Source organism: Homalodisca vitripennis, chromosome 1 (genome assembly GCF_021130785.1).
Source record: "Homalodisca vitripennis isolate AUS2020 chromosome 1, UT_GWSS_2.1, whole genome shotgun sequence".
NCBI classification, from domain to species: Eukaryota; Metazoa; Arthropoda; class Insecta; order Hemiptera; family Cicadellidae; genus Homalodisca; species Homalodisca vitripennis.
In genome coordinates, this window is record NC_060207.1 from 61,765,081 (window position 1) to 61,778,107 (window position 13,027).

Genomic DNA, 13,027 nt, shown 5'->3' on the forward strand with positions numbered 1-13,027 from the left:
TTTGGTAAACAAAATTAAAATTATGCCTTTAACACGGAATTTTTTTTCTTTTTTTTTAGTTTTTTTGCTATGTTTTTGTTTTTAGAAAGTTATTAAGTGTTATAAATTAATTTATGAAATCAGGAAGTGAAGCCTGTGTTCTTTTATTACATTCTTGAACAATGGAACAAAGTGTATATCACACTTATTTTTATTTACGAATAGTGAGAGGAGAAATAATTTCAGCCTAATCCTGTTCTGACTTAAATTCTAATCTGTCTGCTCTAATTTAGATCCATTATGTATATGTATATATATATATATATATATATATATATATATATATATATATATATATATATATAATTTAAATTTATTGGATTTATGTACTGTGCAGCTGTCTCAATCAGACTGGATAAACCATAATACAATAGACACCCTTATAACTGACCACCTTTGGGACTAAAACTTGGCCAGATGAGGAAATAATCGGTTTAAAACATAAATCATCATTGTACAATTCTTTAAATCTGTAGTATATTTTATATCAAAGGATTCTAATGTTATTTATATCCATTAAATGTTATGTCATAGTGACTACTACTCATTTAATTGTGTGAAGTAATTGTACATAATAAAATATAGTACACTCACAAAAAAGTTCACAACAAAGTATTATTAATACTGTACACAATTGTTTTTCATAATAGATAACTCAGAATTATTACTGGAGAAACATCAAGTCGTAGTGACATGCTCATTGTTATTGCACTGAGTGTGTCTAAAAATAGATGTGACTAACTTCCTGGAACTGTGACGTGAAGTCGAGGGGCAGTTTATCCCAGGTTAGTTAAGAAAGCACCTACTTTATTATTTCATTTCAGTTGAACAAGTTTTGTTTGACAGGCAAGGCTCAACAACAAGAGTAAAGTGCTGATCAAGGTGCCCCTGTCCCCTAGACTACAGATGGGTAACAAGCACCGTTGTTCCAGTGGTTCTGATGAGTCTCTTCTACTCTCTCAGAACGGTAAGAGAAAGTATATTTTATGAAGTTTGAGTACATTAACATGTTTGAGTTGTAATTTACAAGCCATAACTAATAGTGATGAGACAACTGATTGAATTTTACAATGCTGAATTTCGATGCTTTTTATATTCAATTGGTTTTTTTCAGTTGAATGAAACAATTGATTGAAAATATGTTTAGCTTAATTGTTTATTTTCTGATATAATTATTATACTAATATTAGTTTGTCAAAAAAATAGAGTTAATTTACTAGAATGAACACTAAATTTGCATTGAATTACATTAAATACACAAATTTCCTTTATCTTAACTACATAGTAAATTAAAACATATTGGTACCGTAATTAATAAAAAAACTTGCAGTAACAGTTAAAATAGTTTAAATAATAGATCTCCTACATTCTGTGATATAATTAATGTTGTATTTATTTATATCAAATCCAAAATCCAAAGATTACAGCAAACTAGTAATTGGTGGAACAATTCATCATGTTGAAAAACATTGAGTAGTTACAGTAAAACACTGATAGAACGCAGTTGACTGGATTCGCTAACTTAGCGAATGAATGACTCACTTAGTTGATAATTGAGTTAAATGAACTGTAACTATCCAACTGGTAATAATTTGATGAAAACTTCAACTGATAAAAAAAACTAACTGACTTGAGTCGTTTTTATTCAACAATAAATAAATTAGTTGTTTTCAATTGGTTGATCCCATCAGTCTTGAATTTCAAATTATTAAACATAATAAATTATTTTCAATCTATATATGAACAGTAATAATGTTTTAATGACTTATTTAATTATACTATCAGAAACTTAAATCAGAACTCTTTATTAAACGGTCTTTTGTGGCATAATAGACTAATGTGTGAAGTACAGGATATGCTGTAATCATCAGCTATTGGAAATAGAAATGTTGTAATTAGTTATGATTGTTCACAGAGACTCAGTCAGAACAAAGCGACTATGAGGTCAGAATATCAGCTTTGAAGGAACAGAAACGGCAGCGTTATGCTGAGCTTAGCCGGCTTCAGCGAGAACTGAAGAGAGCTCAAAAAGAGCAACTTAAAGCTACTGAAGCATCACTTCTCAAACAAATCCAGGTTTGATTATTAAATATATTGACACACTATGAATATGAATTTGTGTACTATATTATGTAGCTGGAAGAAGTGTTTTAAAACATTTTACAGAGAGGTTTTTCTGAATTCATTCGTTGAGGCATAATCCAACTCAAACCCTTGAGTAGCTAAGTCTTGAATAACAATGTTATTTGTATTGAAATATAATCAAAATTAATATCCAGGAATGAAGAAACAATAATCATTCTACTTCATTTCTTAAGGGAATAAGAAATAATAATCCATATTATTACAAATTAAAGGATACTATCTTCAACCGTGAAGTTATATTGTGTTAGCTGTAGATATATTAACTTGAATATAGGAGTCACGTCCAGAAAGTAATTACAATTTTACTATAATGCTGCTGAAGCACTATTGTTGGCATTCAGGGAATAAGCATTTGTTCCTTTAGCTCATCAACTCCACTTTCAAGTCATTATGATTTATATGTCTTTATTTTGTGTTTACTGTAAGCCTTTAACAAATTCATGACGATGTGTACCCCCCAGATACACGTGATCTTTCGCAACTGCCGTCTTGTACCCGATCGGGTTCATACTGCTTTCGTAAAACATGTTGTGCACGCGATGGGGTACACGTTGCTATGCATTTCTTAATGGAGTTTTTATTGTTTGCCTGTCTTGGTGGTTTGTTAAATTTGATCCTGCGCTTAAATAAATATCTCGGACTATCGTGTACCTCATCAGGCGCATGATTACTTAATTTTTAAGGTAAATGCATTTTTTAGGTACTCTTTGGGGTACATGGAGAAACACTGAAAAATATATTTAAATCATTGTTAGTGCAAAATTGCAAAGCCTATATATTTTTTCCGTTATACTTAAAAACGTTTAATGTAAAAGAAAAGGATTATGGTTTTTTGCCATTAATATTGAAAAATTTGACGGTTGCAAATAAAATTATTCATAAATAAGCCGTTGTCATGAACGTGTTCAAACAATTAATAATCCCAATGATTGTGAGATTTGGTTTGTTGGTCGATATTGAAATGCAAGGAATGTTTAAGGCAGCTGAAATACATTGTCATATTATGGAGATTTTTCTTGAAAGTGCAGTAAGTGGTGCAAACAGGTTGGGCAGCTCAATGATTCTAAAAGAACCCCCTTTTGTTTTGAATGGTGACTTGGTTAGGAAAGTGAATTGAAAAATGAAATTATGATTCACAGTGACAGTTTCTCAGATGAATTTCCACAAGTTGTCGTATGAGAATTGTTTTGCATGATATTGTAACCAACTGCTTAGGTCATCACCAGTTTTGTTCCCACCAGGTTCTGAAAATGCTCAAAGGCTAATTGAACAATTCAGTTGAGAGAGTTTACTACTCACCCACCGTATATACCAGAGCTGGTACCCTCTGACTATTACTTGGCCCTTCACATGAAATGCGAGCTTGACTGTTAATTTTAATGCACAAAACAGTACATATATGGCTGTCTTCACTAGTGATAGTGTATGTTTAGATAAGCTGGTCATCCACTACGACAAATGCCTGAAAAACAGTAGAAATTATGTTTAAAAAATTTCTCAAAGTACTATTTTTCATGTAAAAAGTAAATTATTATACACATTTATGTAAATTTCAACAGTACTTACTTTCTGGATGCATCAAGTAGAAATAAAAAATAATAATATGATTAAATATTAATAATGAAATCTGTGTTATAGGTGTACGATTCGTATATTGACCAAACCAAGAAACAGCTTGCAGAAGTGTCGGCTACAAATGCTGTTAGACCACAAATAAAACATCCTCGTTTGTCAGATAGATTCTTGCCTCGCAACTCAGATATTCTCAAGCAGAAATCAGCAATAGAAGATCAGTCCAAACTTGAAACTCCTGCTTCTGATGTAGATACTAACAGTTTGAAATCAGTTTCTGAAGCTGCCTCAAGTACAGACACTACAATTCAAAGTTCTGGAGTACTTCCCCCTACTGAGCAATCTTCTCCAAAAACGGAAGTAAACAATGAGGGCAGTAACGATGCGATGAGTGCTGAAAGTGAAGTGGCTGAAGTTTTCTCTAGTCTTAGCCCAGAAACTGTAAATATAACAGATGTTCCAAATTCAAATGTTTCTGAAGTTTCTGATGAGGTAAAAGAAGTTTTGAAATCATCTGCTTCAGATTTTCATGATGTAAGCGATTCTAATGGTGAAAATCAGTGGATGGACGCTGTTGACTTTTTTGAACAGTTGGGAAATCCAGATGAAACAGTAACTCACCAATCAAATGGTTCTAAACTTAGTATTGAAGAACACTTTTCTTCAACAACATCAAAAACAGATACAAATAAGATATTAAATGGGAGTTTACAAATTATCTCCAAGGACCATTCTGTAGAAGAGGAAATAGATAATGAACATAAAATTATCTCACAAAGTTCTACTACTACTCCTGAAGAACATTTATCATCAAGTAAACATGAGTTGATTGATAGCAAATCAACTGAAGAACTTATAACTCAAATCACAGAAGAGAATAAGTCTGAAAATTTGGACATAGGAAGTGTTGTAAGTATTATTTCACAAGCTCCATCCTCCGTGACATCTAAATCAGCTAATTCTCTAGGTCAAACTGATAACGATATTGAATCAGTTGTTCATAATTCAGTGTCAGAAGTGAAATCAGATGATAACAATGATTTAAGTGATTCTATTACAATTAGTGAAAAGTTAAATCTATCACAAGTTGTTCAGACTAACAGTTCCTCTCAGTCTGCAGCAACATCGATTTCGTCTGATGTGGTTATCAGTTCCCAACATTCTTCAGAAGGAGATGGAAACAGTCTAATATCACAGCCCTATTCTGAAGTTGATGATCATTCTGAGGCATCACAATCTGAGACTGTGATTAAAGTGGTAATGTCTACCAAAAATCAAGTGAGTAATGAGGAAGATAAAGAAGTTGATATGAGACCTAATCTAAATGAAACATTTAAAATTATCAGCAAGAGTGAGGAAATTAAATCAACCATTGATCACTGTACTGTTGATAAAATAACTGATGACATTTTAAGTGGTTTGTTAAGTGAGTGCGTCAAATTCAATCGTGAAGAGCGTCAAATTCAAAATGAAACGCATGAAGAGTTACAAAATTCAAATGAAAATGTTTGTAAAGACAAGGATGCGAGTGGGGACATTGAAGAAGTATTGGTAGATGATTTTACCACAACGGTTTTGAATAAATTTCTTCAAGATGCCACTGACTGTATGTTGAAAATAAAGGAGTCAAAACAAACATCATCTGTGTGTTTTAACAGTAATACTGTTGATAAGTCAGTGGAAGGAAGACAGTCTAATCTCCTTGAAGCTCTTGCTGTTGAAGGTTATAATCGACGTTCTTCAAGCAGTGGTAAGTCAAATTGAATTCTTTCTAGTTTTCAGTAATTTCATAAAATGTAATTTTGTATTGAAAAACGTTAAAGAATGTTGGGGTACATTTTTGCTGGAAGTGTTTCAGCAGTTTTGCATCACATGTAGAATTCAAGTGATGCTATTTTTGCACAAACTTCTTGTAATACTCAATTATTATGACCTGAATCAATAATCAGGTGTTTTATTTGGGTTTTAAAAATTTTCAGTTATATTATTTGGTGTTATCAACATTTGGTTTTTTTTTAACAAGTTCATGAACACGCTCAGTCAATTTACATATTTCCATTTCCTTTCCATGGCCACTTTTTAAATTAATATTGACTAAAGTAAGTTTAATATGCTTCTACAGTGAATGCAAGTTGCATTACTTTGACTATACTTAATTTTGTTAAGAATTTCCTAGAATTGATATAATTTTTATTTAATGATTATTTAAATCAAAAGAGGAAATTAGATTTGTTAACCAATCAAAACTTTATGCACACGTACTAAAAGTTAAAGTATTTAAAGGTTTCAACATTCTTATTGCTTTAGCAACCAGTTATTAAAACTACTTTATACAACACTTAAAGTAATTACAATATAGGTTCAATCTAAGATTCCCAGTTGTATTTATCACTGAGTCTGTACCTTACTCCACTATTCCTGTTTCAGAAGCAGAATAATATATATATAAAAGTTATTAACAATTTTTAAACTATTTGGATCAAGATTTATCATTATTAATCAGTTAGAAAAGTCTTGCAATGTATGACATGTTAATGTCATGCTCAGGCTAATGCTCCATTTACTAATCAAGAATGGATGATGTTAATTATTGTTCCAGACCAAGTGATAAGGATGAAATGTGTTGAACAGTAAAATGCCATGACAATAATTAGTAAACACTAATTATATTATTTGGCATTATTATTAGTTCACATGTAAGTTGAAAAACTATGCTAATCAAAGAGGAATTGTCAAGCAGTGGTTACTACTTGAAAGTAGAATTAGAAGTAGAATATGTTTACAAGTGTTCAATATATTTATTTTATTAAGTACTCAAGGAGTGAAAGTACTTGGAAATCCCATAACAGTTTACTAAAATTACCCCAAATCATATGTTTTTGCTTCTTTTTTTAGTTTAGTTTTTTGTAGAAAGTGTTTTATGTAGTTACAATATTAATTTTTGTTAGATAATAAATTCAAACTAAGGTTTTATTTTTATATTAAACTTTTTTTCCTAAAAATTTTCTATTAATAATATTATTACACTTAAAAAATATGTTAAAAAATAAGTAATTGTTAAAACAGTGAATTTCCATTGTTTTAATTGATTTTCCAATTTCGCATACTTTTACAATTTATTTAGCCATGCTCTACTATTGACCAATTCTTCCATGATCAGTATAGGCATAGTATAAGGGAAAAGTGAAATTAAGGCTTCTTGTGTTACTATATTTATTTTGCAAATGACTGAAAAACTAAACAAATAGAAATTCTCTTCCTTATTTAGTACTTTTTCATATTTTTTAAAAATAATTCAAATATCGATTGTTGAGGATCACCACAACCTCATTTATTGAGTCACAATTATTACTTTCTGAGTCTAATTCATCATAAAATACTTATATCAATAATTGATTTGAGCATCTGATTCATCCATTACACGTTCAGGCCCGATGATGCCAGAGTGGCATGATACACCACTAGTAACATCAATGCCTTTGTACAATCGCAGACATGCTTTTTTAAACCTTCCGATTTTTAAAATTCTGTAATAAAGTATCTTATTCGCATGGAACACGTTTATTCAGATATGTAAGAATCCCAAAACGACTTTGGTTTTCAAAACTTAAACACAAATTATTGTTTTTGATTAATATTTTACAATACATTTAAAGCTACTTTGCAATTAGCTGTTTAAGTCAGCTGACTTCTATTTCCACTATTTTACGAGATGTTTGCGAGTTTCTATTGTAATATGGTATATTTTTCAGTAAATTAATTGACATTGTTGTCATCACTGAATACCTTTTTGAGTAATATAGTTATATAAAAATAATGATCATGACGGTGTCATGTTATATTTCATATAATCAAATCTGCTTTATTGATAAAAACCATTATATTTGGTAATAATATGACTAAATAAATATGGTACCAGTTATTTAAACCCCCTCATCAATGCATGGGCTTGAACATATTAAATGCATATCATATTTTAAAATGAAACATCTCTCATAATTGTACAAGCAATTAGTAATAGTGTAAAACATTGTTCTTATGGGTTTCACCACCATTTCTTAAGATGCAGAGGGAGTCAGTTAGATTTCAAGTTGTGTAGCAACATTTAAGAGTTTAAAATACTTCATACACTAATAGTTTTATACTTTATATGTCATCTCAGTAATTTTTTATTGGAATATGTGGTAGAGATTGATGTGACATTTATTACAAATAATTCCTGTTTTCATTGTGTTCCAATTGTTTAATTGGATTTTAAGTTTCTTATATGATAATTGTATATGAGGATTTAAATTTATATGTATTTGTGATTAGCAAAAGTTTTTTATCTGTGTGTGTGTGTGTGTGTTGTGTGCCCATGTATGGTTTCCGCACATCATCTTAAGAATCATTTAACATACAGCAGAGATATTTAGCACCAATTTTGGTCTATTGAATAGTAAGTCTGTCTCTTAGGTTGGAAATAGATTTTAAGAGCAGTAAATAACTAGTCTTCTCTGACCTGTTCGCATATACTTCCTTCCAAACAGGCAACTCAACAACTAAATGCGCAAGTCCTAAAATAAGCTTTATTCGCAAGATCGCTTATCTTCATGAAGCCTGTTGCATGAAGAATGAGTGTAGTCCTAATGTGGTTAAAACTGAGCTACAGTGTACGAGGGGGTACCCAAAAGTAACCGGAATTGTATTGCTGGCAGCCGGCAGCGTGTAGTACACATTCCTGCTGCTAGGCGTGTGTCGCGCAAACCCATTGCGAGCTCAGTGACCCCAGTTCCGTTGTCTTAGTGCATTCTGTTCGTTCGTAGTGACTGTTTTCGCTAACCCTGTTTTGTTCTTGTTTCGTTTTTTGTCATGGCAAGTTTAAGTGAACAACGTGCAGCTGTGAAATTTTTGTTTTTTACTTGGTACTTTTTACTTTTTAAATGCTGCAGAAACTATTTTAATGTTGAATACAGCTTACAAAGATGATGTTATGGGGAAAACTCAGGTCTACGAGTGGTTCGCTTGATTTAAAAATGGCGACATGTCGATTGAAGACAAACCTCGTTCTGGACGTCCATCAACCTCTCGAACGGACGAAAATGTTGAGAAAATTCATTCTGAGTTTGTTCCTCCAGGTCAGACTGTCAACCAAACATTTTATTTGGAGATTTTAAGAAGATTGCGCAACAGTGTTCGCCAGAAAAGACCCGATTTGTGGCAGACTGGAGACTGGTTCTTCCACCACAACAACGCACCGGCACACACTCTCAGTTAGTAATCTCAGTTAGGCAGTTTTTAGCCGAAAACGGCATGGTTCCGCTGCCCCACGCACCTTACTTACTCGCCTGACCTCGCTCCATGCGACTTTTTTTTATTTCCACACATGAAAAGAGGCTTGAAAGGTCAACGATTTTACAGCGTTGAAGAGGTTAAGAAAAAAACGAAGCTCGAGCTTGCAGCCATTTCTAAAGATGACTACAAAAAATGTTTTGATCAATGGAAATACCGTTGGGACAAGTGTATTAGTTGTAATGGAGATTATTTTGAAGGAGATAAGGTCGTATTGTAAAAAATTTGATAATATATAATTTTTATAAAATAATTCCGGTTTTTTTTGGGTACCCCCTCGTAAACATTAGGTATAAATACAAAAAATTATGACACTCACTTTATACACATGAAGTAAATAAAAATAGTAGAACGATGTACGCCATGGAAAACAGTTGGAACAACAATACTGAGAATAGCAGTTACAGTTGCAGCTTAATAGTTCTGTTGTATAGGACTACTTTTGGTCTTTGCTCTAGTGTCTTGTCTTCTTAACTTTTTAGTTGATCATTACAATTGAGTAGAAATTTAAATAAGAAGTCTTTGTCACTGACTTGTTTGGATTTCTTCAAACAGACGTGGGCTCCAGGTTCCAGGAGTCAAGTCTGTGACAGTGTCAGATTTCAGACACTACACTAAGAAGTGAAATGGAGCATAATCTCAATGTTCACATTGAATCAACCCTTTCCCCATATCTACGTTTTGTGAAGTTTTATTTATAATGTTTCCTACCTTATAACTGTTTATATATTTTTGTTGATATTTTCTTAATAGCTCCATATAATATTAAAATAAAAATAACTTAATATATTTTTTTTGTTTCCAGCTTACGAAGATAACTTTAGTTTATCAGCCAGTAAAACGGCAGAGGTAAGAAATTATTTTATAATACTAATTTACTTATATGCTCTCCATCAACACAGTATTGTATTTAACAACTGTTTTATTATATTAATAACTTTTGTTCTTACGGATTACATATATATATTGGTATGGTGTATATACACATTATTTCAATATTTTAAAACAGAAACTGTGTACAAGTTTTAATTTTATATGCGAATTACACTACAATGTAATAATGAAAGTTTGACTAAATTTGAGATCATGAATGTATTTTCAATAATACAGTATTGGTTAAGTTGTTGACCAATTTTAAAAATATGTTGGTAATTTATATTGAAATGGCTGTTAAAATATATTACATACATTGTAATTTTTTAATTGTATTTTATATGGTATGAAGTTATTTGTATGTATTTGGTATATTTAAAAGAAAATTATGACAGTGAAACATTATTAATTCTCTGTCATTAGTGGAACCATAACACGAATTTCAGAAACATTTTCTGTACTTTTATTTTTACTATAAAGTTACACCTTATGTGTGTGTTTAATCACTTTCTTGTTCAAATGATAAAGGTTTTGATTTTACTGATATCCAAACCAAATTACATTATTTAAGGTAAAACCTCGGTTATATTCATTAATGAGCAAAATTACCTCAAGGGGTGGTTAGTAAAGTGGCCACTTTCTAAAATTCATATTTCGAAAGTATTTAATGTAACACTGAACATCTGTGGGTGATGAGGGTGGAGTGAAGGATGTGGGGTGAACTCAAAAGTTTCAAAATCTTGTTGTGTGAAGTGTGTTTTTAATGTTAACAAAGTACTTTACTCTTTACTGATTAGTTCTCTATAGCACTAACTGTTCAAGATTTGCAAGGCTTGACAGTAGAAATGGTATTGAAAATTATATTTATTATACAGACATAGGCCCAATATGCCAGGTATGTCTTAGTATAGATAAACCATTAAAGAAAGTAAATAGCAAATCAGTGAAAAATTGAAATCTACCTTAGTCTGTATTAGTAAGCCATTTCAAATGGGATTATTGAAAATCTTGTTCCTTGTTATTGCCTTCTTGTGATTTCATTGAGGATTTGAACAATTCGAATCACAATTGTCCTATATTTATTAAATTTACCATAATTAATCACTTAACACAATGTTTAATGTACATTATTACAAAATATGAATGTACATAATTAAAGTAATATGAACTGTAAACATTAAAAATATAGCAGTAAAGAGAGTGTAAAGATAATACCTTGTTCATCAAAATATTGTAAACATTAATAGTTTTTCAATAAGTTAATATTGTTGGAGTCATATAAGAACTTTTCTTTGACTGTGTAAGACAATTTTGTTGTTTGCAAAGTAGAAGGCTGTTGAGAAATTATTAGTTGATTTACATGTATCTGTCAGCTCACATAATAAGTGAAATAAACTGACAATAATGGGAATAAATGATGAATTATTTTAAATCACTAAATTTATCATGTAATAAATGAATATGCTTTAAATTAATGAACTATAAATAAAGTCAATTTTAAAACCATTTTTATATGTTTTGATATAAAAAATAAGTCAGGTTCATTGTTTAAAAATTATTGTGCTTCAAAATGGATAATGGATGATTTTGTACATTAATGTCAATGACTGTTTTTAATAGACGTTTTACAGTATTTCTAATAAAAACCATAATTTACCATACCAGATTTTAGTTTAATTAAACTTGAAATATAGTAAAAATTAGAGTTACATTTTTAAAGAGACCTTCCTTATATGAATCTAGTCTGTTTGAGATATTATTTATATTCTGATTACAGTTTAATATAAGTATTCATTTAGTATCATTATCATTGTTTATTATTATTAGGCTGTGATATATGAGATTTACCGTTTTAAACCATTCACATGGACAATACCACAGTCTGCTAAATTAGTAATATGAATAAAAATAACATCAATGAAGTACATAATCATCTTGTTCTGTGGAATTTATTGACTGTGTGATAAACCTGCAGTTTATAAGGTGGCTGAGTAAGGTGTAATGTGATAACTAAACATTTCAAAGGTCATTGGCTCAAAATATCAGCCAGCCAACTGTTATCTGATTGTTAGAAAGAGTGAGAAGAGGGGGGGGGGGCAATATGTTTGCTGATAAGCTGGCTGTCTGCTCTGTAAGTATTAACTATTAGAGGCCAACTAAATACTCATACTGTTTATTTACATAGCATTATTCAAAGTATATTATGCACTGAATTTTTTTAATATTATATATTAAAGTATAGTTAATATTACAGCTGACTTTAGTCTTTCAATATTAGTTGAAAAAATTCCAGTCTTTAAGAATTTTGTTAATTTTAAAATTACATAACTAAACATACCTAACCTAAAGGAAAGTAATTCAAATAAAACTAAAATATTATAAATGGAAACATTTGTGAATATTATACACTGTTGATTAAAAATTTGTAATGACAAAGAAAATCCATCTATTTTTTTTAGAATTATCAATGGCAACTCGTTTGCAATAAATAATGTAATTATTGTTCCCAAACAATTGGGACAGACTATATCCAACCATTTCAAATTCTTATTTTAAATAAAAATTCATCATTTCCTGTATTATTTTTCTTTTACTGTGAATATTTTACTTCAATTCTTACGTTTGCACATATGTTATGGATGTGTTAGAATGTTACTTTGAAACCTAAACTTGGCTGTTACATGAGTTTGTTCATCTATGAGTAGATACAGTAATTTGGGATTTTATGTAATATTAACAATAACACCAATTATTGTCCTGATATTGAAATAAAGTTTTCTGATTTTAACTGCCCTGATTTTGACTGAGAAATACATTCACTACAATTAAGTTATAGATTTTTTCAAGCAAATGTTAAGAATACCTGCTTAGTAATATTTTGTGAAACTTAATTTGTAAATTTGTAAGGTCATGGGACTTTTATGGTATTGTTGTATGCTGAGTTTTGTTTAAGTTCAAAATAAATTTGTTATTTGTAAAGTTTAAAAATTACAGACATTTAATTTGAATATAATAATATATTGTTGACATAGTATCACCAAATATCAAATTGTAATAATTAAAATTA

At 30.4% G+C, this 13,027-nt stretch overlaps 1 protein-coding gene across 2 annotated transcripts in view; it reads left to right on the top strand.

The window, feature by feature from the left end:
- LOC124362837 (centrosome-associated protein 350-like) overlaps nt 1-13,027 on the top strand; it is a 73,448-nt gene that overhangs the window by 53,287 nt on the left and 7,134 nt on the right. For both annotated transcript variants that reach the window (XM_046817687.1, XM_046817696.1), the window contains exons 19-22: nt 886-1,006; nt 1,955-2,115; nt 3,823-5,506; nt 9,893-9,936. In XM_046817687.1, the coding sequence (XP_046673643.1) occupies nt 886-1,006; nt 1,955-2,115; nt 3,823-5,506; nt 9,893-9,936 (2,010 nt within the window). The remainder of the gene's footprint in view (nt 1-885; nt 1,007-1,954; nt 2,116-3,822; nt 5,507-9,892; nt 9,937-13,027) is intronic.